Source organism: Gymnoscopelus braueri (genome assembly GCF_963280865.1).
Source record: "Gymnoscopelus braueri genome assembly, chromosome: 11".
Classification (NCBI taxonomy): domain Eukaryota; kingdom Metazoa; phylum Chordata; class Actinopteri; order Myctophiformes; family Myctophidae; genus Gymnoscopelus; species Gymnoscopelus braueri.
Window position 1 is genome coordinate 5,912,840 of NC_137613.1, and position 27,445 is coordinate 5,940,284.

The following is a 27,445-nucleotide window of genomic DNA, read 5'->3' on the forward strand; positions in this document are numbered from 1 at the left end:
TGTTCCATTTCACAAGTTAAAAATGTATAGGCTATAAAATATTTTGCAAATAGCAGATCTGTCTACAAGCTCACAATGAGCTTGTAGATATTTTCAAATGACCAAAATGTACTGTATATAGGGCTGAAGTGGTTAAGTGTTTGTTTTGTAATAATAATCAAAATCCACAAAGTAACTAGTAACTAAAGTTGTCAAATAATTGTAGTGGAGTAAAAAGTAGCCTACAATATTTGCCTCTGAGATGTAGTGGAGTAGAAGTAAAAGTTCTGAAAATTGGAAATACTCCAGTAAAGTCAAAAATACCTCAAAAGTTTACTTAAGTAGAGACTAGAGTACTCAAGTAAATGTACTTAGTTATTTTCCACCACTGATTTCTCCATAGGCCTACGGGTAATGATTTTTTGCGTGGGATTTTGGAGACAATCCATGTCACGCACCAGGAGTAACAACCTCAGAACAGACGCGTTTACAATTCAGTTGCTTGACTAGAAGTCAAATGCATTGATTTCATGAATTAAAAATACTCTTTTCGATTCATTCGTAAAAAATAAACACTAAAGGATTGCGTTGGAAACGGGGGGGGGTCACACACATTCTGGCACACGCTTTTCATCCCTGGACGACAATCTTTAACATGACATCAAGGACAATGAACAGAGGTAAGTGTATAAAGTTAAAGAAGTGGAAAATATGCAAGCCTGAAAAAACAACATGATGACCGTCTTATCATGACAGTCATGGATGAACTTCAGCCTGGTGTTTGCACATTCTCCGTTTACGGCCCGTATATCTACATAAATATCTACCTGTATCACCCGTATTGTTCAATAAAAAGCATTTTAACCCGATCGGTGGCCATTTCATGTAATGTGTCAGGCTGCAGTACACCTCCCAACCGATAGGGTCGCGTAGAAGAAAATGGCCACCAAACAGATTAAAATGATTTTTATTGTACAATACGGAAGATACGGGTACTTTTGAGGGGCCGTACATAATTGTAACATCCGTGGCCATGGGGTAAGCACTTTATATTTGAAATTTGAACGTTTATGTAGATGTACGGGCCAAAAAGGGAGAAAGTGCAAACACCAGGTTGAAGTTCATCCATGACGGTCGTGACCGATCCATGGCTAGGTGAGCACTGACTGGCTGTTTATTTAAACAGTGACCTGCCCACCATTCATTATCACGCTACTTAATAAAGCAATTAATAAATTGACACAAATAAATGTAGACTATTATTCTATTACAACAAAACTATTTACTTGATTTTAAAGGATTTTATTGTTGCTTTAAAGTATTGATCAAATATGAATCAATATGTTATTGCACTGCATGTCTTGCCTCAGATGTTTTAAAACACATTCTTTTAAGCTGTGTGTTTGTTTGTTCATTAATTATGGTTGCCGTGTTTGAATTGGCGAATTGATTCAGGTGTGATTCATCTGTGTGATTCATCTGTTCTGTTGCTCTGTCATTCTAGTGTTCGAGGTTCTCAAACTTCTTAATTTCAAGGAGGGACCCCAGTTTTAGTTTAGGTAGAATTTCAGAAAATGTGCTTAAAAAATGCTGAAGGCAAATCGTGTTAATTCATGGCATACATGTTTTTAGGGGTGCTGAATCCAAATCTTCTGTAGGCCTATATGCTCAAAATTGTCAGCTAATGCTTCAAAATGGACCATTTAGAGATGGCGGCCACCACTATGCTGAAATATATTACAAACATATTTTTGACCTAACAAGGTAGACACTTGCTTACGTAGGTTTTCATATATTAGCCCATAAGGTGAACCATTAAAAAGTGACTTTTCGTTCCCATGTCTGGGCGGTAGGACTTAAGTAAATATCATGCAGTTTTTTGTCACGAGATATAATTGTATATAAATAATTATGAATGACAAAAAAATAAAATCTTGTGGTGATTGTTTTGCTTATACATCATGTAGCCTATTAATATTCATTTTAGCAAGACAAAATCTCTCTCAAACTGTCATTTATATGTGCATAAATATAACATATGAGACAAGTATTGATGCATGCAGCATGTGTAGGCTATATTCAAATGTGAATTTAAACCATGACATATAGCAAAGCTTATAATGTAAAAAAAAAAACTTAAACTTGAGTGATTGGCACCCAACAAAATTAAACATTACACATGGTAAATGTTGCCCAACACACATATCAAATAATGCAAAAAATTTTACACTATAGCCTTCTAAAAGAATATTGTATAGTATAACATATTGTGTACTAATTCTGAGCTGTAATGCATCTATTCTAGTATTGTCCATATTTGGGTGTTTTTTTTCCTTCTTCCTCTCATTTCTCATCTTCCTCTCATTCACAGTAGGTTTTACCATTTTTATATGAAACGTATGTTGAACAAAATGTACCATGTGTAATGTTAAATTTTGTTGGGTGCCAATCATTCAAGTTGAAGCATTCTTTTTTTTGTCCATTTGATTCCATGTGTACACTCTCAGAGTTACAGACATGTAAGGGTCCATTTGGTCCCCATTAACGATCACAAATTTTCCTGGGGACCCCCTGGAGTCACCTCAAGCACCCCTGGGGGTCCCCGAACTCCTTGAGAACCACTGTGTCATTCATAGCAGCGGTCTGACTGCTATCAAGAAATAACAGACCGCTGAATGTTGTGATTGACCAATCAGAATTGTGAGAGAGCCGAACTAAAGTACTTTTTACTCATGTATCCACACGATGCAATAAAGAACCTTGGCTTGAACTAGAACTATTTCCCCTTGTACAGACTGGGCTCCCTCACAGTGGCTGGACAGCTTTGATGACATGCTTTATAATCGGGATTACGAGCTGGACTACAGAGACCAGTGGAGTCTGACCTTTAACTACAACCAGAGGCAGAAATATGACCTCTCCCCTGAGGAACACAGGAAAGGTTGGATGGTCTACATGAGCTGGCCCTATGGAAGGTATTTGTTCATCATATCACATCTTATTAACAAACACAAGATGGCACCGAGTGTCATGGCCACTTTGTTTGCTCCTCTTCTTCGCATGAACATAAACAGGACTTTGCACGCAGGTCCACTCCTATGCCAAACTTCCTCAGCTTCCATTGTGGGATAATAATCCTAATGGTGGATCACATGATGATTGTTTACATAATTAGATCCATGTTCAATTGATTCATTTCTTGTACATATAATGAATGTTCATTAACGTGCACTGCCCTGTAAATAAACAAATAAAGTCAAGTCAAGTTAACTGATGTGCAGGGGTGCACTGGTCGCTTCACTTAACACCATGGCGTTCCCACATTTCTTTCTCTCGCCCACGCACAGGTACGGATCGTGCACGCGTGTGCACCCTAGAATGCGTCCCCCTCGATTCATGAGCCAAGTACCTGTTGTTGTAAACGTATACAATGCAGTTCATGATTACTTCTCCACTGTTTCCACTGTTTGCGTCACCTGCCATGATAGAACTTGAACTTGACGTTCCTTATCTCCGGCGGGCCACGCTGTGGTTGACAGAGGGGCGGAAGTGTTGCGTCTGTTTACTCGGGAAGTGTCTTGTCTCGCTTCCTTATCAGTCAGTGTCAGTGGTGGAAAAAGTACTCACATCTTTTACTTAAGTAAAAGTATCAATACTGCAAGGTAGAAATACTCACGTAAAAGTCCGGACTTCAAAATGTACTTAAGTAAAAGTACTCTTTATGCAGTTTTCAAATGAATATTTTGAAAATGGCAGAACAACAAGCTCAGTGAGCTTGTAGATCGGCTATTTTCAAATGGCCGGAATTAATATAGGGCTGAAGTGATCAATGTATGTTTTGTAATAATAATCAAAATCTACAAAGTTTTCAAATAATTGTAGTGGAGTAAAAGTGTAATATCTCAGAGGCAAATAATATTTGCCTCTGAGATGTAGTAGTGGAGTAGAAGTAAAAGTACAGAAAACTGGAAATACTCCAGTAAAGTAAAAATGCCTCAAAACTGTACTTAAGTACATTACTTGAGTAAATGTACTTAGTTACTCTACACCACTGATCATAGTCTAGCTCTAGCTAGCATATATGCATAGTTCACCTTTATTTGCATGCATACTTGCCAGCCCAGGGGGGGGGCCTTAACCGTGTATGGTGTGTGCAAATAGATGAACAGGGCCACCTTTGCTATTACTTCCTGTGTGCCACATCTACAAGTTTCTACGAACTCAAACCTCGAGAGACAGGAAGTGGCCCCCTGGTCTAGCGTCTGCTTGAACTTCTGAACCTACAGCTCATTTCCCCCTCTAATGAACTCTATTGGGCCTTACCCTTTATCGCAGGGGTCTTCAACGTTTTCAGGCCAAGGACCCCCTAGCTGAGAGAGAGATGAAGCAGGGACCCCCTACTCTATATTGTATAAAATTGTGTTTCAGATTAAAGTTTTTTTTTTTTACTTAGTCTGCTATTTTTTCCCTCTACACCATTTTTTGCCAACTTTTTTAAACAGTTGAAATGGCTGATCTACAAGGTCACAAACAATGTGTCGATGTAGATCTGCTAGTGCTACATCAAAATGCCTAATATATACTCTGACTCTCTTCAATAAACCAGAACAGATAGAACTCCTCATACACTTGTTTGACCTCAGTCTCTTCCCCGATACATCGTTCTCTTGTGCAGCTATGCTGAATCATCAGCCTGGGTTCTAAACTGCTCTCAGTACCCAAATTTCAGTACCCAAATGGCTACTTTGCAGAACAGGTTTACAAGTGAGTGTGCAAATCGCATCCTCACTCCTCTGCATACACGGTAAGCAACACAGCATTTGGGCTTCAGTAGCCGCTGCTGCCAGTATCCTATCTGCACGCAGCAATGCCTCAGCCACCGTCGAAGCAGAGACACATAACTCGTTCAAAGCTAACTTTTAGTTTCAGCTCCTATATTTCAAGGCGTTCCTTGAGAAGATTTACAACGACTAAAACTAAGCCAAAAACTAGTCATTTCCTAAACATGTGTCCTATGTATACACATACACATTAAGGTAAAATAAAATGTCCGCGGCCTTTGCCGTATAGCGTGACGGTCCAGGCACCCTAGGCTGCAATGCCAGCCTGACAGCGTGTTGCGGGTTCGACTCCCGTTCCCGACGGCCTTTGCTGCGTGTCACCCTCCCATCTCTCTCCCCATTTCTTGTCGGCCTACTTTCCCTATCCCTCTCTAAATAAAGGCATAAAAAGCCCCCCAAAAAATTAAATAATAAAATAAAAATGTGCGCGTGTCGTGCGTGCGCTCGCACGTGACGTGATTTAAAATAGCGTTCCGCCATTAAAGGAAAAACACCATTACACCCCTGCTGATGTGAATGTTGTCTCTGCTTGTCTCCCATCAGGTTCAGCTGTAGCCACTGCTCCAGGAGATGGAACTCGATGAATGTGGTGGTCTTGTTTCGGTACCGGCTGCGCACCGAGTCCGGGCGAGGGACGGTGATCTCGACGCCCTACGGGCAGGTGTGCCGACGCTGCAAAACCTTTGTTCTCCCGGGTTTTTTAAAGAGAGAAGTGGAAAGCACCCTGGCCAGCCTGTTTGGAGAGATACGAAATAACTGCTACAATGATGATGCTGATGAAGAGGAGGAGGACGAATTTGACTGGATTTACGACTACAGAGAAGAAGACATAGAAGAAGGTTATTATGATTATGATGATGACTACTACTACGAAGAAGATGATGTTGAAGAAATAAAAGTAGAAGTAAAAGTAGAAGTAAAAGTAGAAGTAGAAGAAGCTGAAGATAACGATAATGATGATGATGAAGATGAAGATTGTGAAGAAGATAATGATGAAGAAGGAGAAGGTCTTGCAGCCTACATGGAGGGCATCCTTGGTGAGGATAACTAGACTTTTATTTTTTTAGATGTTGCTAAATGTCTGTAATATTATTAAAATGTAATATTCAAAAACGAAAGTAAATATTTAATATTGGGGTCAAGTATGATTCATACTTGACCCCAATATTAAATATTTACTGTATGAACGGTACTAGCCCAGAATTCCAATCATCTTGTCTGTCTGTATTTATGCGGGACGGTTGAACATTGTTTGTGACGTATGGTTTAAATGAGATGCTCCTTTTCCCACCATAGCTCACAGTTTAGATAGTTTTAGCATGGTTACAGGTATCCACTCTTAATTCAAACAACAAAAGGCAGTTTAGTTCAGGTATAAATAACCTTAATCCAATAAGACCGGGAACGCATCCGTGCAAATATACATATATATATATATATATATATATATATACATATACATATATATATATATATATATATATATATATATATATATATATATATATATATATATATATATGTATATACTGTATATTCAAAGATTTGCACAAATGTTCAAGATTTTTTATTTTTTTTAGCAGATCTACTGTTCATAGAGTGGCACTCGGGTGCCACGCTATGAGCTTGTATATCTGCTATTTGTGTATAGCCAAAGTATAAAAAAATAAAAAGTGGATAAAATCTGAAATGACACAGATGCATTCCCGGTCTTAATGGGTTAAATACTGTTACTCATTTTAGTTTCTATTGTTTCAGCTGGACCCGTCATCCAGAGATTTGATTGGATGGTGGCCAGCCCGGGTTATGTCCGAGCCTCAGACAAGGTTGGGTATGTGCTGTCAAAGCTCTCTGTCACCAACCAGGAGAAGAGGCAGATTGAGAGGGACACCGTTGGGCAAAGCCAGAACCCGTTATGGTAAGGAACCTAAACACTTAAACCTTCTATAACTGGGGTCGGCACTGCGGCAGTGACTCGGGAGGTAGAGCGGCCGCATTGGAAAACGGAAGGTCTCCGGTTCGATTCCCGGCTTCCTCTGAGTTTGTGTCCTTGAGCAAGGCCCTGAACCCCTAACTGGTTGGTGCCAGTTAAGGGGTTTGGTTGGTTTCCTCTGTCTTCTGTGTGTGAATGTGTGTGAATGGGTGAATGTAATGCACATTGTGAAGCGCTTTGGGCGAAGATGCTATATACTGTAAATGCACCATTTACCATTTTTATATACATCCCCGGGGTCAGCTACAGGGGTCCCCCAGGTCAACGTTATGTGTGCGACGCATTGTGAGCTTGTAGATCTGCTATTTTCAGCAAATGTTTGCCCCAGAATAGGGACGCTAGGTTTCATGTGGTTGATAAAAACAAAACTACAGTATGTGGTTGATGAAAACAAAACTAGACATCATTGAAACTGTTCACCTTTTCACCAACTTTGTAAATTTTGACTTTCTTTGACACGATAATCATAATAGCAACTGTTGGCTGCAGAAGATCATACGTTTTTATTAATACAACTATCTATCTATTTACTCCAGGAATCTCTGTATGTCTGACTGTGTGTATGTCTGAATGTCTGTATGTATGTATGTATGTCAGTATGTCTGAATGTCTGTATGTATGTATGTCTGACAGTATGTATGTATGTATGTCTGAATGTCTGTCTGTCTGTATGTATGTCTGACAGTATGTACGGTATGTATGTCTGAATGTCTGTCTGTCTGTCAGTATGTATGTATGTCTGAATGTCTGTCTGTATGTCTGACAGTATGTATGTATGTCTGAATGTCTGTCTGTCTGTATGTATGTCTGACAGTATGTATGTATGTCTGAATGTCTGTCTGTCTGTATGTATGTCTGACAGTATGTATGTCTGAATGTCTGTATGTCTGACAGTATGTCTGAATGTCTGTCTGAATGTCTGTATGTATGTCTGTATGTATGTATGTCTGACAGTATGTATGTATGTCTGAATGTCTGTCTGTCTGTATGTATGTCTGACAGTATGTATGAATGTCTGTCTGTATGTATGTCTGACTGTCCTTCACATTATCTCCTGAATCGCTCATCTACTTCTCACTTGGACGGTCTATTGCTGAGGATCCAAGGAACTTGCAGTCTGTAGGGTGAAGTCCATCAGATGAGGGGTTCTCCAGAACCGGCATTCTGAACAGCGGCCACATCCCGAACAGGCTGCACTAGTTCAGCGCCCCGTTCAGGACGGATAATCCTCCAAAGTGGCTGCCGTTCAAATGCCAGTTATGTGAGAACTAAAACTATATTTTACCCACCTGTCTCCCAAATTTGGGGTTTCTTTATAATAACAGGTCAGCATATCGTAAGAACCGGATCACTTCAAGCAACTTTGGTTTGGTCCCTTTGGTCCCCTTGTTCAATACCCTGCAAGAACAATACAACCTCAGAGGAGTTAAAGTAAGTAGTGGGTAATACGTTTTATTTGTTTTTTTTACTTCATGTATCTCCGTGCTCACACAGTAAAAACAATTAAATAACTTGCAATATTTTTCTTTCTAGCCAATCAAATGGGGAATCCGCCATGAGCCAAGGGCAAAGCAGCAATACATGCAGCTCACAGGGATGCATATCCAGGAGAGAGGAGTGTTCTTGTCTGAGAGTGGCCTGCTTGGAGCATCTCCAGATGGGACGGTGTATGGTGGTGATCGCATCATTGAGGTCAAGTGTCCATATGTAGCCAGAGAAAAGACTGTCAGGCAGGCAGCAGAGATCAGGGATTTCTATCTGCAGTTAGATGAGGTGACTGGTGACCTGACGCTAAACCAAATCATAACTACTGGCACCAGATCCAGGGCACCTTACACCTGAGTGGAGCTAACAGTTGTGACCTGGTCATTTGGACCCCTCTTGACCTAGTCATCCTAGAAGTGCCCAAAGACCCAACATGGGCTGTAAACATTATGAAGATGTTTTCCCTACCATACGTTCTGCCACAGATGTAACTACATCAGTAGGGTCAGTTGATAGCTTTGTCTTATCGCTTCAATAGAACCACCATGTCAACTACCAGAGAGCAGTTAGCAGTTAGTTAGCATCGACACTCACTGGACCCTTAAACTGTATTTAAGTCATTAACTGATACCTTACCTTGAGTAGAGTCTTGTTTTTTGTGAATTTTAAATGTGCTAATGCCAGAATTTCAATGTGTGACAGTAAACTTTTTGGCACCTTAACAGTTGTTTGACAAATAAATATTTTCAATAAAATGTTAATCTGGTAGCAGTTATTTTTGATAAAATACTTTATGCAATACAAACAGCATGAATTATGCAGTGTGGTTCAACAATGAGTGATAGAAAAATTAACTATTTTTTTCTTTCTTTTTTTTACTCAGTAAAATGGTAATGCTATACTGTATGTCTATATGCTTGCAATTTTCAATTGAGAACTTTAATTGCAGATTTAGCTTCTGTTTCCAGAAGATATCGTCCTCATTAATGACATGGCATTCAGATTCATACAAATTATTAGAGTAACACTTTTGAAGGGTTTGATTACTAGATTCATACACAGTATATCCCTGGAATGTTTTTCACTTGCTTTGGTCAGAATGCTTGCATTTTTCCAGTCTTGTCCCCCAAGGTTATAGTTAACTAAAACTAACAAAATAATGGGAATGAGTCCTTAAATAGAGAAACAGGGAAACATATACTGGTGACCAGTGTTGTGGTTCTTTGGAAGTGACGGAGCCACCTCAGCCCATTACATTTAAAACACATAGTTAATTTGCTGTTTTATGTTTTCTTTAACCCAATTTTGTCTTTATGTCATCACTTCCAATTTCACTTGTTTACCCTCAACAAACGGTAGGATAGTATATGCTACTGTATACGGCAATGATGATATTCATTATGAATGCTCTATATTCTGATACTATCAGAATATAGAGCAATTTGATTGAAACTTCATTAGCATTTTGCAGAGAGAGAGAGAGAGAGAGAGAGAGAGAGAGAGAGAGAGAGAGAGAGAGAGAGAGAGAGAGAGAGAGAGAGAGAGAGAGAGAGAGAGAGAGAGAGAGAGAGAGAGAGAGAGAGAGAGAGAGAGAGAGAGAGAGAGAGAGAGAGAGAGAAGAGAGAGGAGAGAGAGAGAGAGAGAGAGGAGAGGAGAGAGAGAGAGAGAGAGAGAGAGGAGAGAGAGAGAGAGAGAGAGAGAGAGAGAGAGAGAGAGAGAGAGAAGAGAGAGAGAGAGAGAGAGAGAGAGAGAGAGAGAGAGAGAGAGAGAGAACCAAATTCAGGCACAATTCGACGCCTTTTCGTCCTTTTGTCGACGACATCAAGGACAATGGACAGTAAGTATCAGTGGATAAAATGCACGGTCTGATATATATATGGTGAGCAGGACATGTTGAGACATAAACCCTGACAGTGATCAACACTTAGAGCATGAAGGTTTATTTCTCAACTAACGGTCTGCTCAAGTTGATGATCAAGTTGATGTTGAATGTTTGAGCAGCTCAACATTCACTATGCCGCTTTATCACATGGTTACGTAATAAAGCAATTCATACATTACATAAAATGTAACAACAAAGCGATGTCATTGATTTTAAAGTGATGCTTTAATTGCGGCGTGTCTAACGCAAAACTCCTCCTGCGTAGTGAGGAAGTGTTGATCAAATATGATTGCCAGTGGTGGAAAAGGGGACCGTACCTATGTTCCCCAGGTTCTATGTTCCCCAGGTTCTATGTTCCCCGCTTTCAGGAGAAGCGGGGAATATAGGACCTAACCTAAACCTAACCATAACCTTAGTGGGGGAACATAGGTATGACCCCGTGGAAAGGTAGGCTACTCACATGTTTTACTTAAGTAAAAGTATCAATATTGCAAAGTACAAAAGTACAAAAGTAAAAGTACATTGTGCATAATGTTGCATTTCACAAGTTCGAAATGTATTACAAAAATCTACAAGGTCACAATGCCATTGTGACCTTGTAGATCTGCCGAAATGGCCGAAAATGTATAGGGCTGAAGTGGTTTATTTTGCAATAATAATAATCAAGGTCTAAAAAGTAACTAGTAACTAAAGTAATCAAAGAATTGTAGATTGTACAATATTTGCCTCTGAGATGAGATGTAGTGGAAATACTCCAGTAAAGTAAAAAAAGAATTGTACTTACAGTAGGCTACTTGAGTAAATTGACCAGATTTTTCCATTGACCAGATCTGTAGGGGGCGCAGTGGAGCAACTGTTTTTCCTTTTCATTCAACCAAGCCTTAATAACAGACCGTCATTAATTAATTAATGTTTTCACTTTCATTAGCATCCTACTAATAATTCATTTGTTCAGCTGTTTAGTAAAGTTGAAATGACGAATTTCGAATAGTTGCGTGAGATATCAGTGGTTCTCTAAAGTGGGGTCCAGCTAGGGACCCCCGGGTCTTGAGGGGGTTTTAATTAAATGGGTCCTTTACAGGTCTGTACCTCTGGTCCTTGAAATTAAAACGTTTCAGAACCACTGGCCTATTAGGTTTACTCTCTTAATATGTAATAATATCTATACGCTGCTGTACACTGGCTGTTTTTGTGATTATCTTTGTAGAGATTTGCTTTACTTTTCTCCTGTCATATTATTGTTTATAATCAGACACAATGCGGTGATATTTTGGCTGGTGTGGTGCCTCCATTCAGGCAGCTAAATTGCATTGATTCTAAGTGGTCCCTTGTTTTGGATGCACTACAGTAGCCACATATAGGCCTACGTATGTCCAGTGGTGGAAATTATTTTACTTAAGTAAAAGTATCAATACTGCAATACAGAAGTACTCTGTTACAAGTAAAAGTCCGGAATTCAAAATTTACTTGAGTGAAAGTACAAAAGTATTGCTATCAAAATGTACTTAAAGTACCAAAAGTAAAAGTACTAAAATATTTGAAAATAGCCGATCTACAAGCTCATGCGATGCGACGCGTTGTGAGCTTGTAGATCTGCTATTTTCAAATAGCCTATATATAAAATAGGGCTAAAGTAGTTAATGTGTGTTTCATAATATCATAGTTTATATCTGAAAAGTAACTATTAACTAAAGTAATTGTAGTGAAGTAAAAGTACAATATTTGCCTCCGAGATGTAGTGGAGTAGAAGTAAAAGTATTGGAAATTGGAAATACTCAAGTAAAGTACAAATACCTCAAAATTGTACTTAAGTACAGTACTTAAGTAAATGTACTTAGTTACTTTACGCCACTGCGTATGTCTTTGCATACAGTAGATTATGGAACAATATGTACTGTACCTACAGTCAGGGGCGTGTGGTGGATTTTTGAGCTAGTGGAGCTCTATTGTAATGACATCACATGCACGCGTACATGCACCTGCACACATGTGCACATAGCCGCTCAGCTCAGTGCTAGTTGAAATACTGTATGCAACATATGTGATGGAAAACCAGTTTTTTTTTAATGTTCTTATATTTCTTATTATTTAGTTGCAGTGTTAATTTGTTGTTAATATTTGGTTCAATTCATGAATTATTTTCCTTTTAGTTTTATATAAAAGCCCACACACACCTGTGACTAGAACACACCTCTCAGCATGTGTGTGCCGGCAGGTCGCTCAAAACAAGAGCGATTACCAACAGAAGCATATTGGGGATTTTGGCAATTTTTTTGGGGGGGGGGCGCTACCCACACGTTTAGCTGTGTTGCTCATTCCACGAATGCCCGATCCTAACAAGCTGTACCTCGTTGTAAAGGTGACCAATCAACAATGAAAATGATATAAAACACAATACCAATTGGTTTTATTAAAGGGGAGATAAAATCGAAGTTAGGTTTACGAACTTTTTGTGGGCAGTTTATGTCCAAAACTCATTACCATAATGATACATTATAGTTATGCCGCTGCAATGTCCAATGTACCTTTAACCAAAATGCAATAAAGAACCTCAGTGCTTGAACTTGATATATTTCCCCTCATACAGACTGGATACCCTCGCTGTGGAAGAACACATTTGAAAGCGTAAAGGATTCAGAGCTGGACTATGGAGACCAGTGGAGTCTGCACTTTAACTACAGCCAGACAGAGGACATCTCCAATAAGGAACGGAGGAGAGGTTGGATGGTCTATAAGCACCGGGCCCGGGGAAAGTATGCAGAATGTATTTGTTGTTCATATCAGTCTTATTAACAGACGAGAGAGAGAGACAGAGCCCCTGTTTTTATTCTCTTGCGTGTGACTGTGAACTGGATGTGAAGCGTCCGTAAGTTAAAATGATAAATAAATAAATAATAATTAATAAACACATAAAATAGCAGCGGTGGTCATCAGCAGCAGTTCCCCAACCCTAGGGGAAACAATTGTTAAAGGGCTACTATACGACCGTCTGATAGGGAATTTTCTATTTCCACTTTATTAGTAATTTCATAACAGAGATCTCTGTCTGAACTTTTCATGAACTAAAGTTTGATTTATGTACGTGATGTATGAATATTTTGCGAGACGGTCTGCCATTGTTGTTAATCCTACTTATAATTAAGGAAACCTCTGTGGACAGACCGTCTGTCCTGCCCGGTTCTCCTCAATGGCTGGAGCAATTGATCTGAATTTGCACACGGCCATTGACAATTACCATATTTGCACACGGCCATTGACCATTACCATATGCACCTCTTACCTCCGGCCTATGGTCGAGGCTTACACCCCTACCCGACCGACCACTTCGGTCTGCCGCCTCGGGGCGACTGGTTGGTGGATCGCGGGTGGATCTTCTCGCAGTGCCTTTCACACCGCTCGAGCAACATCTCGCGGAGCAATGCCCGATCTTGCGTCCGATCGGGGGGTTTGTCGGCGAGCGTCAAAAAAGGCCCCCGACAGCCAAATCGGATCAAATATCTGGCAGTATGTAGAGGGCCTTAGTGAAGGCCAGAAGGGGTGAACCAAGTGGGTGAAAGGGCCTTGAGGAAGCAAGGTCATCGCATGTTCATGTGATCCATTGTTATTAGCCCCCCGGGGGGGGGGGGGGGGGGGGGCTAACGCAGCAGCTTTGCTTTCTCTCTTGGGAGTGTTGTTGGGGGGGGGGGGGCTGCATTACATTACCTTGCCGAAGCCTGTGCTGACAGCAACGAGCCATCCTTGCCAGCCTTCATAAAATACACAAAGACAGCTCTTTATTTTTGTGACCCCATTCTGGCAAGCAGAAGGTTGAGTACAGGGGGTACTCCTCATCCCTGAGTGTGATTGACTGGTATATTACCAGTATTCTTTACTTGAGTTCATTGACTGATGTAAATCTTGGTATCTACTGTCTCTCTTCAACCTCCCAGTTTCTGCTGTAGCGACTGCTCCGATTGGGAATGGGACTTGGTTGAGATGATTTTTCGGTACCGGCGGCAGAGTGCGTCCAGGCGAGGGACGGTGATCATGAGGCCCTACGGGCAGGAGTGTCCATACTGCGGCACCTTCATCCTCCCGGGTTTTTACGAAAACAAAGTGGAAAATGCCCTGGAACACCTGTCAGTGGATATAAGGAATAACTGCTACATTGAAGAAGAGGAAGCAATTCGTATCCTTGGTGAGGAAAATTAGATTTTTTTTGTCGATGTTGCAATTTCTTTTTGTAATTTAATGTTGGGTTTAGGGATGGGTATTTGGACCTTTTTTTGTAAACGTGTAACCTTTGGAACCGGCTCTGTGACACACATTTCGGTTACCGTCCCAGTTATGTTTTGTTTATTTTAACAGGGTAGTTACAATAATCGACTCTAATTCAAACAACAAAAATGGGAAAAGTTTGGAATAAATCAAGCACACCCAGATTTAAATCAAAATTATAGCGACAAAAAGCAGTTTAGTTCAGGTAGAATCACCTTAAATACTATTACTCATTTTAGTTTCTATTATTTCAGCTGGACCCGTCATGAAGACATTTGATTCGGTGGTGGCCTGCCCAGGTTATGCTCAAACCCAGCACAAGGTTTGGTATGTGCTGACAAACCTCGCTGTCACCAACCAGGAGAAATGGCAGATTGAGATAGACACAGTTGGGCAAAGCGAGAACTCGTTATGGTAAGAAAGAATGAATACTTTGTTAACACAGTTATTAACAGTACAGGGTGAAGTCCATCAGATGAGGGGTTCTCCAGAACCGGCATTCTGAACAGCGGCCACATCCCGAACGGACTGCACTAGTTCAGCACCCGTTCAGGACGGATAATCGTCCAAAGTGGCCGTTCAAATGCCAGTTAAGGGAGAAGTGAAACAATAATTTACCCACAATTGTGGTTTTTCTTTGTAATAACAGGTCGGCATATCGTAAGAATCGGATCACTTCAAGCAACTTTGGTTTGGTCTTGGCCCCAGATTACCGGCAGTCTTACCCTCCTTCCTTATTCAGAACCCTGCAAGAACAATACAACCTCAGTGGAGTTGAAGTAAGTAGTGGGTAATACGTTATTGCTTTCAAACATAATGTATGTTTCTGTGTTCCTTAGAAAACTGTTAATTAATAACTGGCAACATTTTCTTTCAAGGCAGTACAATATGGAATCCGCAATGAGCCAAGGGCAAAGCAGCAATACACACAACGCACAGGGATGTATATCCAGGAGAGAGGAGTGTTCTTGTCTGAGAGCGGCCTGCTTGGAGCATCTCCAGATGGGACGGTGTACGATGGTGATCGCATCATTGAGGTCAAGTGTCCATGGTCAGCCAGAGGAAAGACTGTCAGGCAGGCAGCAGCAGAGATAAGGGGTTTCTTTCTGGAGTTCGACGAAAATAGAGCCCTGACACTAAAACCAAATCATAACTACTGGCACCAGATCCAGGGCACCCTACACCTGAGTGGAGCTAACAGTTGTGACCTGGTCATTTGGACCCCTCTTGACCTAGTCATCCTGTCAGTGCCCAAAGACCCAACATGGGCTATAAACCTTGGCATTCTGGAAATATTTTATGAAGATGTTTTCCTACCACACATTCTCAGAAGGGTCAGTTGATAGGTTTGCTTTGTTGTTTCAATAGACCCACCATGTTTTGCTATGACTTTGTGAATTCTATATTTCAATTGTGACAGTTAACCTTTTTTTCACAACAACGTTTGTTCATTTCTCTAGAAAATGTTAATGTTCGTAGCATAATTATTTTTGATAAACGCTTTCTACAGTACAAACTGAGACAGAATAAAGCAGGGTGGTTCAACTGTAAGTGCTAGAAGTCAGTGAATTCCTACTCTTCATCATAATCAACATTCATTTCTGTTGCTGCGATGTCTCCTTTCAAATAAAACCGTTTCCTTGGTTGGGAGACTTCACAGTAGCTGTACATCTAGGGCAAAAGTCGAAGTACATTTGTACTTGACCTTTGCCCTAGATGTCAAAATGTGTACATGATGAACTATCAACAAACCTTGGTGTGAAACCCACCGTCCCAACCACAGGCCTATTGTTCTTTCCAGTGTTCTTTCTCCAGTGACAGTGTGAGAAACAAGCACCCGAAACTAGACGCTTCACTGCAAAGAAAACATACTGTAGCTATCTTATACAGTACGATGACATTTTACCTGTTAACCAAGAACTCAAGTACTTATGGTTAGCACTTGTGACTATTCAATAATTGTGCAACTCTTATTGTGTAACCACATGTACCTGTACTACCCTATACATGCTGTGTGACTGCCTTTAGTAAATCGGAGCAGACTGAAATTCAAACATCTTTGTCAGGCTTCAGTTTGTTCCCGGTGCACCGTTATCCTTTGCTGCTAAAAGGGTAGCAATACATTTCTGGGTTAATAAAAAAGAAGAAAACTAAAACAATAATCATGCTTTATGTCTATACGCTTGAAATTTCTAGTTCAGAACCTTAAGTCAGTCTGGATAAGCGCGTCCGCTAAATGCCTAAATTATAAATTGATACTTGATGGGAGTTGCGCTGATTTGAATCTAGTACCAACCAAATAGTGCATATTGTTTTTTGTGGAAACCGCTCTGCCTCACACAAGATTATTGGTTGCAACTAGATTTGACTCATTTAAATTGTTTGACTTGCCCTTGTCTATTGGGTGTACTGTATGTGAAGGAAGACCTGGCTTGTTTTTTGAAACAAAATGATATATTCCCCCTGCTTTATCATAGGCTCCTGACCTATGGGCCACATCACTTTACAATTACAATGGAGGCATTCAGCAGATGCTCTCATCCAGAGAGACTTATTACAAGTGCAAGATCAGAGCAAAGCAGAGCAGTGGTGGAAAAAGTACTCAAATGTTTTACTTAAAGGTAGGGTAAGTGATTTTCTTTGGTTAAAATAAGTGTTAAATAGCTCTTTATTCTGATAGTACTCATTGCTATAGAGTGTTTGTTCAGTAAAAGGAGTCTCCCATGTCTCTCCAGCTCTTTAATAAACAGAAAATGCATTCTGCATGCAGCCATCTCCTGATTGGCTTAAAATGTGTCTATATTCTGTTTACTAAAGAGCTGGAGAGACCCCTGTGACCGAACAAACTCTCTGTATCAATGATTACTATCAGAATATAGTACTTTAACTTTTTAACAAAAAAAAAATATATATATATCACTTACCCTACCTTTAAGTAAAAGTATCAATACTGCAATGTAGAAATACTCTGTTACAAGTACAAGTCCGGAATTCAAAATTTACTTTTGAAAAAGTACAAAAGTATTATTTTTTTAACTTAAAGTACCAAAAGTAAAAGTACTCATTAAGCAGAATGTCCCATTTTACAAGTTTTCAAATGTATGAAATGTATAAAAATACAGAACTACAGATCTGTAGTTCTAGTTAGTACAAGCTCACAATGCGTCACATCAATTTGAATGAAGTGCCTCAAAGAAACTAGCATACAGAGTAAACAATGAACCATCTGCTCCAAACAACACGTTATCTAAATAACAATTACAGTAGATAGCATGTGGCTCGGCAACAGTTGGTTCCCAAGGCTAAATAAATGCTACTTGTCCTTATCAGTAGGGACATAGTGTCACACAAAGGAGCTTGAAAGGACTCATGAGTCGTGTCTGTCACAAAGACATCCTCTGAGGCAGCTGAAAACAGCAGGATGTTCCTCTACTCTGGGCTGGACACAGTTTTCTCAACCGCTTCAGTGAACTGTTTGAAGTGACAGTTTTAGAGAGTTTTAGATTACATTAGATTAGTTGTTCTTTATTATCCACAAGGGGAAATCATTTTTGCTTGGGTCAGTACTGTACAGTGAGTACTGTACAGCTGAGGAAGTCTATAACACTATAATGAAGCTAGAAAATAACAAAGCTTGTGGCCCGGATCACATCTCAGCTGAACACTTAAAAAATGCCAGTCTGAAGCTTGCTCCTATGCTTGCTCTATGTATTACTGGTTTCCTTAACCATGGTATCTTACCAGATTCCATGTTAGCGGTACTACTTGTGCCAGTTATTAAGGACAAAGCTGGGAAAATAAATAGCATTGATAATTACAGACCCATTGCTTTAGCTAGTATACTCTCCAAAGTATTGGAGAAAATCCTGTTGGACAGACTGGATAGGTATATTACCACAGCTGACAACCAGTTTGGATTTAAAAGGAAACATGGCACTGATATGTGTATTTTTGCTTTAAAGGACATTATTGCAAAATATAGAAGCCAGAATTCCACCATGTTTCTGTGTTTTATTGATGCTTCTAGGGCATTTGACCGGTTGAATCATTTCAAGTTATTTGACAAAATGTGCCAAAGAGGGGTACCCAAGTACATTATAAGGATACTAGCCTTTTGGTATGCACATCAGACTATGCAGGTGAAGTGGGGAAATACTGTGTCCGAACATTTCTATGTTGGTAATGGTGTTAAGCAAGGGGGGATTTTATCTCCTCTATTATTTAATTTATACATGGATGGGCTGTCTAGGAAACTGAACCAGTGTAAAACTGGATGTGTCATAGGTGACTCTGTAGTCAACCACCTTATGTATGCAGATGATTTGATTATCTTTTCCCCGTACAGTGCAGGCTTACAACAGCTTCTCAGGGTTTGCTCCCAGTATGGCATTGATTTTAATATTAAATATAATGCCAAGAAGAGTAGCATCATGATTGTGCGAAGTAAAGATGATAAAAAGGCAGTATTTCCTAATTTTATTCTCAGTAGCAACATACTACTTGTGTGCAGTGAGATTAAGTACCTAGGACACTGTATATCCGATGATCTCTCTGATGACAAAGACATCCATAGACAAAGATGCAAATTGTATGCCCAGGCAAACATACTAATGCGGAAATTTCACAAATGCTCTGTACATGTCAAGGTATCACTCTTTAAAGCATTCTGTACACCATTGTATACGGCTCACTTATGGAGTAACTACAAAGCTAGCAGCATGCGAAAACTAAAAGTAGCATATAATGATGCTCTACGGTTGCTGGTGAGGGTACCAAGATGGCACAGTGCCAGCCAGCTGTTTGTAAACCTGGGGGTACCTACCTGTCAAGCCCTGTTAAGAAATTTAATGTACAAATTCATATGTCGTCTTGAAAAGTCTGACAATCATGTTATTAAGATTTTAATTAACCCTGTCAAAAGTTCTACTCGGTACTCTTCCACGATATGGAGACATTGGCGTACAGCCTCTACGGACTTTGAAAAGCTGTAGTTGGACTGTTTTTATGTGTTTTTTATTTATTTATTTTTTTATTATTTTATTGCTTTTACTGTGTGATTGTCATGTTTTGCTATATGGACCCTGAGTCTGAAATAAAGATTGAATTGAATTGAATTGTACAGCTTACTTACTTACTTACGCCTATTACCCCATCTGGGGCTTAGGCTGTCTACCAGAGTTCTCCAAACATCTCGGTCCTGAGCCAACACCTCCAGCTACTCTTTTTGACGTGTCTGTGTTGTTATTACGGGGTGGGGTTGTTAGCCCCGCGCCCAACCCCCAACATGGAGGACCAGGTGTTGCCTTTCGTCGGACCTCTACCCTGAAACCTGCCCGGCTTGGTTGAACCTGGAACCTGCCAGGGGTATGACCCCTGCCGGTACAGCCCCCAGGGTCACGGAGGCGCACAGGCCTCCCCACCACGGCAAGGTAGCAACAATCCAGGGTCAGTACAGACAAGATGACAAATAAAAACTAATGATATTGTTGATGTTTTTGCTGGTCATCATCTGCTGCCTCAGTGCAGGATCTGAAAGCAGTTACTTTCATCACATCAACCTCTATTAGTAAATACCTTTGATGAGCTTTGAGAACTTACAATTACTCTACTGTATATAACCACAATGGAGACATGTCCCCAGGACTTTTTTGTGTTAAAGGGATACTCCACTTTCAAATAAAATAAACATTTAAAAAATATATTAAAAATAAATGAAAAAAGTAATGGAAAAATCACGGCCCCCTCACGCATTAGAGTGTCCTACTAATGTGTGAGGGGGCCGTGATTTTGCCATAACTTCTTTCATTTTTTTTAAATATATTTTTTTAATGTTTATTTGAAAGTGAAATATCCCTTTAAGTAAAAAGGACTTTTAGCCCAAATGTCTGACTGTACCTCGAGCTGTTTACATTTCTGACAATTTCCAATCTAGAAAATCTTCAAACTAAAAATGAAAATACTGATGTATGAGAGACACATTTCCACAAAACAAAGAGAACAGTTTTGTCTTTGGTCAGTCAGTGTTGTGTGGTAGCCTAGTTAGTCTGTCAGTTACTAATTGAATTAGTCACACTTGGGCCACTAGAGGGGGCTGTGGTTCAACAGGTGGCAGGGATGACAGTTGTTTGCCTGAGTGTCACTTCAGAGGAGATGATAAAACCGCACTAGTTAAATTAGATAAGAGATATTATTGTTCACTGGACACCAGTGTCCCATATTGTCAATGCTTCTAAAAAACTTAAGTATAAATTAAACCAAATTGAGGAAAGAAGTATTGTTAACTAAAAACCTAAATGTGTATGATGCTCTCTTTTATCCAGGTGCAGTACACAAATGTTTTTTACTGGCCCTAGACTTTTAACATGAATTTGAGCTGAAATAGCATCACATTTTGAGGTACTTTTACTTTACTGGAGTATTTCCAATTTTCAGTAGCCATACTGGCCATTTGAAAATAGCCGATCTACAAGCTCTCAATGGTTGCAATGCAATGCATTGTGAGCTTGTAGATCTGCTATTTTAAAAGGATTTTTATACCTATTATATTGAAAACTTGTGAAATGGGACATTCTGGAAATGAGTACTTTCAACTTTTCTACTTTAAGTACATTTTGATACAAATACTTTTGTAGGCTACTTTTACTCAAGTACATTTTGATTACCGGACTTTCACTTGTAACAGAGTATTTCTACATTGCGGTATTGATACTTTTACTTGAGTAAAAAATCGGAGTACTTTTTCCACCACTGTTTGCGAGGGATTTGGAACTCAACTTAAGATGGCTCAGGGGGCCACTCAGAAAAATACCAAAAGTCCAAGGGCCGCAAGCTAAAAATGTGTCCTATTTTGGATTTTTCGATTTTGTAACACACTACACATTGTTATTGTTATAAGAAAATGTACATTTTGACATGTGAAATAATGAAATTTCACCATATGAAATAAGGGACACCTATCCCGAAAAAAATTGGTGGTCAAACGCCCCAAAAAAACTGAAATGCATAGAAAACTATGCATTATACCTGTACAATTGACGCACCTGTATATGTCTGTCTGTTTGTTTTTGAAAAAAAATGAAGCAACCCATATATTTGAACGGAAATGTATATTTTTATCCTGTGCTTAAAAATAAAAAAAAAAAAAAAAAAATGGGTTTGACCATGAGGGGCCGCAGAGACGCTGCGTTGGGGCCGCATGCGGCCCGCGGGCCGCGGGTTGAGTAGCGCTGCGTGAACAGAAGAACTAAGACGCTCTCACGGTACGTTTTAACAGCGGGCGACTCTCGGGCAGCTCCGTTCCGGTAGCAAATATAACACATCCGGTTTCTGAGCTAGCAAATATAAGGTTTCCGGTTGCCTTCAAAGTAAGAGCATCGCATTTAATGTTTTATGAAAGACATACATGCATTTCGAAAAAGACATTTATACAGTGGTGGAAAGTAACTAAGTACATGTAATCAATTACTGTACTATGCATTTTGAAAAATACACGTATACAGTGGTGGAAAGTAACTAAGTACTACTCCACTACATTTCAGAGGCAGATATTATACTAGTTACTTGTTACTTTGTATATTTTTGATTATAATTACAAGACCACTTCAGCCCTATTTAAACTTTGGAAATTTGAAAATAGCCGATCTACAAGCAAAAGATTTTTATATTTATACAAGACCACTTCAGCCCTATTTAAACTTTGGCAATTTGAAAATAGCCGATCTACAAGCAAATATTTGTATATTTAATTACATTTTGATACCAGTACTTTTACTTAATTACATTTAGAATTCAGGACTTTTACTTTTGCAGAGTATTTCTACATTGCAGTATTGATACTTTTACTTAAGTAAAACATTTTAGTACTTTTTCCACAACTGCATTGATGGATGTAAATATAAGAATTAGTCCTTGTCAATGCACAATGACCCACTAGATTTGATACACAAATTATTAATCTGGTTGCATGATTGTAGTGTCCAAACAACTGCTATGGCAAAACATACAGACATCTGTAAAAAATGTGCATCGAAAGTTGAAAGCATTTCATGCGCGCCTACTGTTTTTGCATTACCGCTGACACAGAAATGTGAGTCCCTCAATTCTCTTTTCGAACACACAATCATGGAAGGTGAAGGTCAACAGAGATGTACAGCATGTGGTTCAGAAATGAAGAGACAAATATGTTGGATTGATGCTCCTGATGTCATTACTCTTTCTGTGTCCCGTGTTGATAATGGTGGGACGGTGCTCCACACGCCTGTAGTCCCATCTGATATAATCGAAATTCCCATTCGTGACAGCAGTAAAATTAAGTATAAGTTGGGCTCAATCATTTGTCATGTAGGCTCAGTGGCCAAAGCCGGACACTTCTGGGCACATTTGCTTTATGACAATGTTGTAATTAGAGCAGATGATACAAATATAAACATCCTTCAACCAGCAAATGCATTGCAATTGGCAAAACCACATGGGTACATTTATTTCTATGTGAAATGTAATGATGCATCACTTAATGCTGTTATCACAATAGAGGACAATTTGGAAGATATTGGCCATGGTGTGGATGTGTTTTTTTGCAATGAAAGACCAAATCACAATATGTGTGAAGCCATACCATTACCAATACTAACATTTCTAAAACAGACATCTGCTTTCCAAAAATGTCACACACGGCTTGCAGCAGCAGCAGCAGCAGCGCAGTCCCCAGCATTGTTTAAAAGAGCGCTTGAGAAACTTGCCAACACTCAGGTGGTGTCATTAGTGTCTCGGCAATTTTCTATGACAGACGTGTACCACATATTAAACAGCTTTGTGAATGACACACTTGGGGCTCCTTTCCTTGGAAATGACCTGCTTTGCCTTAAAAGTCTTGGTCGCTATATTTGTACTCAATGTGGTGACCAGGCCGTACCATCTAGAAAGAACATATCAGAACTCATAGTGCAGCCACTTGAAGTGTCACAAAAAGGCATCTTGGACACAGTTGCCAAAATATGTTCTGCCCAACTTGACCAATGTGAAACATGTAAGCAGGACTTAAGCTTATCAACCTATCAAGTAATTCACAGCCCACAGACTTTACTTCTCCTGCTAAGATCTGGTGCAGAAATTCCCAAAACGTTCACTCTCTCCTGTCTGTACCACCAAAATGATTATGCTGTGTCCAGCATTTGTGCATTTTTTGACAAGTCACCATATGTGTCATTGTACACGTGTAAAGACCAGCAATGGCATATCATGACAAAAGCATCCAATGACACAGCAGGCTATACCTTTGAGCTGATGCTAAAAATACTGACCACAGCTAGTTGCTTTGTCGTGTCATACGAGAAAACTAATAGTGTGAAACTAATCAACTTTCAGCAGGTCGAACAAAAACATAAATGCACAGACAGATGCAAACAACACAAGCAGACAAGGGCTAGAAAAGGGAGATCCATTCCAACGGCAGCTGTGGAGAATAACGAGTGGCTGAGTGATAAGATGATCGATGAGTACCATAAGCTCTTGCTTTCGAGTGTTGAAAGAAAAAAAAATGCATTTATTTGTCCCAGCACTTTTGTAAGCCAACAGTTACAGAGTTTTTGGTGTGATGACATCAGTGTCCTCCCAGATGTACCACGAGCATCACGCAATTGGTGGAACTACGAGTTGGTGATATTGCCCGTCAACGCAAATAAGTCCCATTGGGGAGCCATCGCGGTAGCCTGGTAAACCCTCCCTCCAGAAATCTCATTTGTATATTATTTCAGGAGTGAGTCTGGCCTGCAGACCTATATGGGCAATTTGGCTGTGGGCTGGAGCTGGGCGGGAGTAATGTAGCTTTGATGTCCAAGTGGCCCTTTGATGTCCAATTAAGCCACTTTAGGCTGCAGTGATTATCACCAGGAGTAATTGGTTTGTCTTTGATGTTAATGAGCAGCTTGTATGAAAGGTGTATTGATTAATGACGTATGAACCACTCGGGTTCCACCTGATTGGCCTACCCCCGCTGTCAATCACAAAACAATGAGCGAGGACGCTGATTGGCTCGGTTATTTGGTAATGCACTAGAAACGCCCATACAAGCCTTCATGCCAGACTCACTCCTGGAATCAAATGGAAATGAGATTTCCGGAGGGAGGGTTTACCAGGCTACCATCGCGGTAGATTTCACCAAAAAGACAGTGAATGGTGATGTTATAGTATTAGATGTTGTGATAATGGATTCACTACGTGTGCATGAGCAAGACCTGGTTAAGGCATTTTTTCCACTGCAAAGGTACTTAGCATTACAGTACTTTGCATTGTATGGTAGAGGTATGGGTATTACATTTAGATATGAGTGTTATCACAGTTGTCCCAATTTCATAGAACAAACTGACGGCAGCAGCTGTGGTATTTTCACTTGTTTGTTTTCCAAAGCTGTTCTGTTTGATGTGAGCCTCAACACTTTCAAAAGCCACCGTGAAAAGCGAGATTGTGTTATGCATGAGTTGTCAGGCAAAAAGATATTTATCTGAGTACAAAGTTAAAGCATGTACTGTGATTTACTGTATCTTGGACAAACTACCTAAAAGGCTCTGTTGTGTCTGTTGTAGGAGAACGTCACAAATGGAGGATGCGAGGGACCAGAACTGACATGTTCCCAAGACACCAGGAGGGAACGTCATTTTGGTCTTCCTTTTTTTCCTTTAGGTTTTGATTTAATCAAATGTTTTCTTCTTTTTTTCTTTTGTCTTTGTGCTTACTGTGATCATCTAAAAACAAACATTAGAGCACAGGACTATGCAATGTTTGGACTGAGCTGGTTCTGCTTTATATACGTACATCTATCTATTGATCAATTTGTGTGTGTGTGTGTGTGTACAATGTTTGCACTTTAAGTTTGCTGTGTTGCACTTTTGAGTGATGTTTGCACTTCAGTATATTGCATGTTATACTTTTTTATACATTTGAGTGATGTTTGCACGTTGGTACATTGCATGTTGTACCCGTTTATTATACATTTGAGTGATGTTTGCACTTCAGTATATTGCATGTTATACTTTTTTATACATTTGAGTGATGTTTGCACGTTGGTACATTGCATGTTGTACCCGTTTATTATACATTTGAGTGATCTTTGCACTTAGGTACGTTGCACGCAGTACCATTTTATACTTTTGAGTGTGGTTTGCACTTCCTAGAACTTCCACATTTTTACAGTTTTGCATGATGATTGTGTTTGAATAATGTTTGCTGTTATTAACACACACACATATAGTAAATTGATCAAATCTGTGACTACTAAACTACTAAAGTAGCCTCTCAGTCCACCTTAAGACAATTGGCAATGTTTAAAAACAAATATTGGAAAATGTATTTATATATATTCTGTTTTTGATAAATTGTACACTGTTTTATTAGTAAAGAGTAATTAAAAGGTCTTTTTTTAAACTTTCAAAGCCTGTCTGTATTCTTTTATGGTGTGGGGTTGTGTGGCCACTTGTATACACTATTGGGTTAGGGTATGGCCACTTGTATACACTATTGTCTGAAAAGGGCCCTTTTCTGACCCCTGACCTCACTGGACGTCCCGCCACTTTTTTTTACACCTTAGTGCCGCTTAGCGGAGAGTGTGGCTGTGTAGAGGGGGTCTCCCCGAACGCGTGCGTACCTCAGAAGTTCCGGCACTAAGCACCGTCTCCTGTCCAGTGTCCAATTTGTATAGGCTATGCACTGAAAAGGGCCCTTTTCTGACCCCTGACCTCACTGGACGTCCCGCCACTTTTTTTTACACCTTAGTGCCGCTTAGCGGAGAGTGTGGCTGTGTAGAGGGGGTCTCCCCGAACGCGTGCGTACCTCAGAAGTTCCGGCACTAAGCACCGTCTCCTGTCCAGTGTCCAATTTGTATAGGCTATGCACTGAAAAGGGCCCTTTTCTGACCCTTGACCTCACTGGACGGCCCGCCACTTTTTTTTACACCTTAGTGCCGCTTAGCGGAGAGTGTGGCTGTGTAGAGGGGGTCTCCCCGAACGCGTGCGTACCTCAGAAGTTCCGGCACTAAGCACCGTCTCCTGTCCAGTGTCCAATTTGTATAGGCTATGCACTGAAAAGGGCCCTTTTCTGACCCTTGACCTCACTGGACGTCCCGCCACTTTTTTTTACACCTTAGTGCCGCTTAGCGGAGAGTGTGGCTGTGTAGAGGGGGTCTCCCCGAACGCGTGCGTACCTCAGAAGTTCCGGCACTAAGCACCGTCTCCTGTCCAGTGTCCAATTTGTATAGGCTATGCACTGAAAAGGGCCCTTTTCTGACCCTTGACCTCACTGGACGGCCCGCCACTTTTTTTTACACCTTAGTGCCGCTTAGCGGAGAGTGTGGCTGTGTAGAGGGGGTCTCCCCGAACGCGTGCGTACCTCAGAAGTTCCGGCACTAAGCACCGTCTCCTGTCCAGTGTCCAATTTGTATAGGCTATGCACTGAAAAGGGCCCTTTTCTGACCCTTGACCTCACTGGACGGCCCGCCACTTTTTTTTACACCTTAGTGCCGCTTAGCGGAGAGTGTGGCTGTGTAGAGGGGGTCTCCCCGAACGCGTGCGTACCTCAGAAGTTCCGGCACTAAGCACCGTCTCCTGTCCAGTGTCCAATTTGTATAGGCTATGCACTGAAAAGGGCCCTTTTCTGACCCTTGACCTCACTGGACGTCCCGCCACTTTTTTTTACACCTTAGTGCCGCTTAGCGGAGAGTGTGGCTGTGTAGAGGGGGTCTCCCCGAACGCGTGCGTACCTCAGAAGTTCCGGCACTAAGCACCGTCTCCTGTCCAGTGTCCAATTTGTATAGGCTATGCACTGAAAAGGGCCCTTTTCTGACCCTTGACCTCACTGGACGTCCCGCCACTTTTTTTTACACCTTAGTGCCGCTTAGCGGAGAGTGTGGCTGTGTAGAGGGGGTCTCCCCGAACGCGTGCGTACCTCAGAAGTTCCGGCACTAAGCACCGTCTCCTGTCCAGTGTCCAATTTGTATAGGCTATGCACTGAAAAGGGCCC

At 40.5% G+C, this 27,445-nt stretch overlaps 1 protein-coding gene across 1 annotated transcript; it reads left to right on the forward strand.

Moving 5' to 3' along the window:
- The first annotated feature begins 10,089 nt into the window (after positions 1-10,089).
- LOC308094655 (uncharacterized protein) lies at positions 10,090-16,423 on the forward strand. The gene is made up of 6 exons (XM_080441423.1): positions 10,090-10,135; positions 12,768-12,933; positions 14,110-14,357; positions 14,692-14,851; positions 15,087-15,216; positions 15,316-16,423. The coding sequence occupies exons 1-6, from the start codon at positions 10,129-10,131 to the stop codon at positions 15,778-15,780; spliced, it is 1,176 nt and encodes a 391-aa protein (XP_080297549.1). The 5' UTR covers positions 10,090-10,128; the 3' UTR covers positions 15,781-16,423.
- The last annotated feature ends 11,022 nt before the right edge of the window (positions 16,424-27,445 follow it).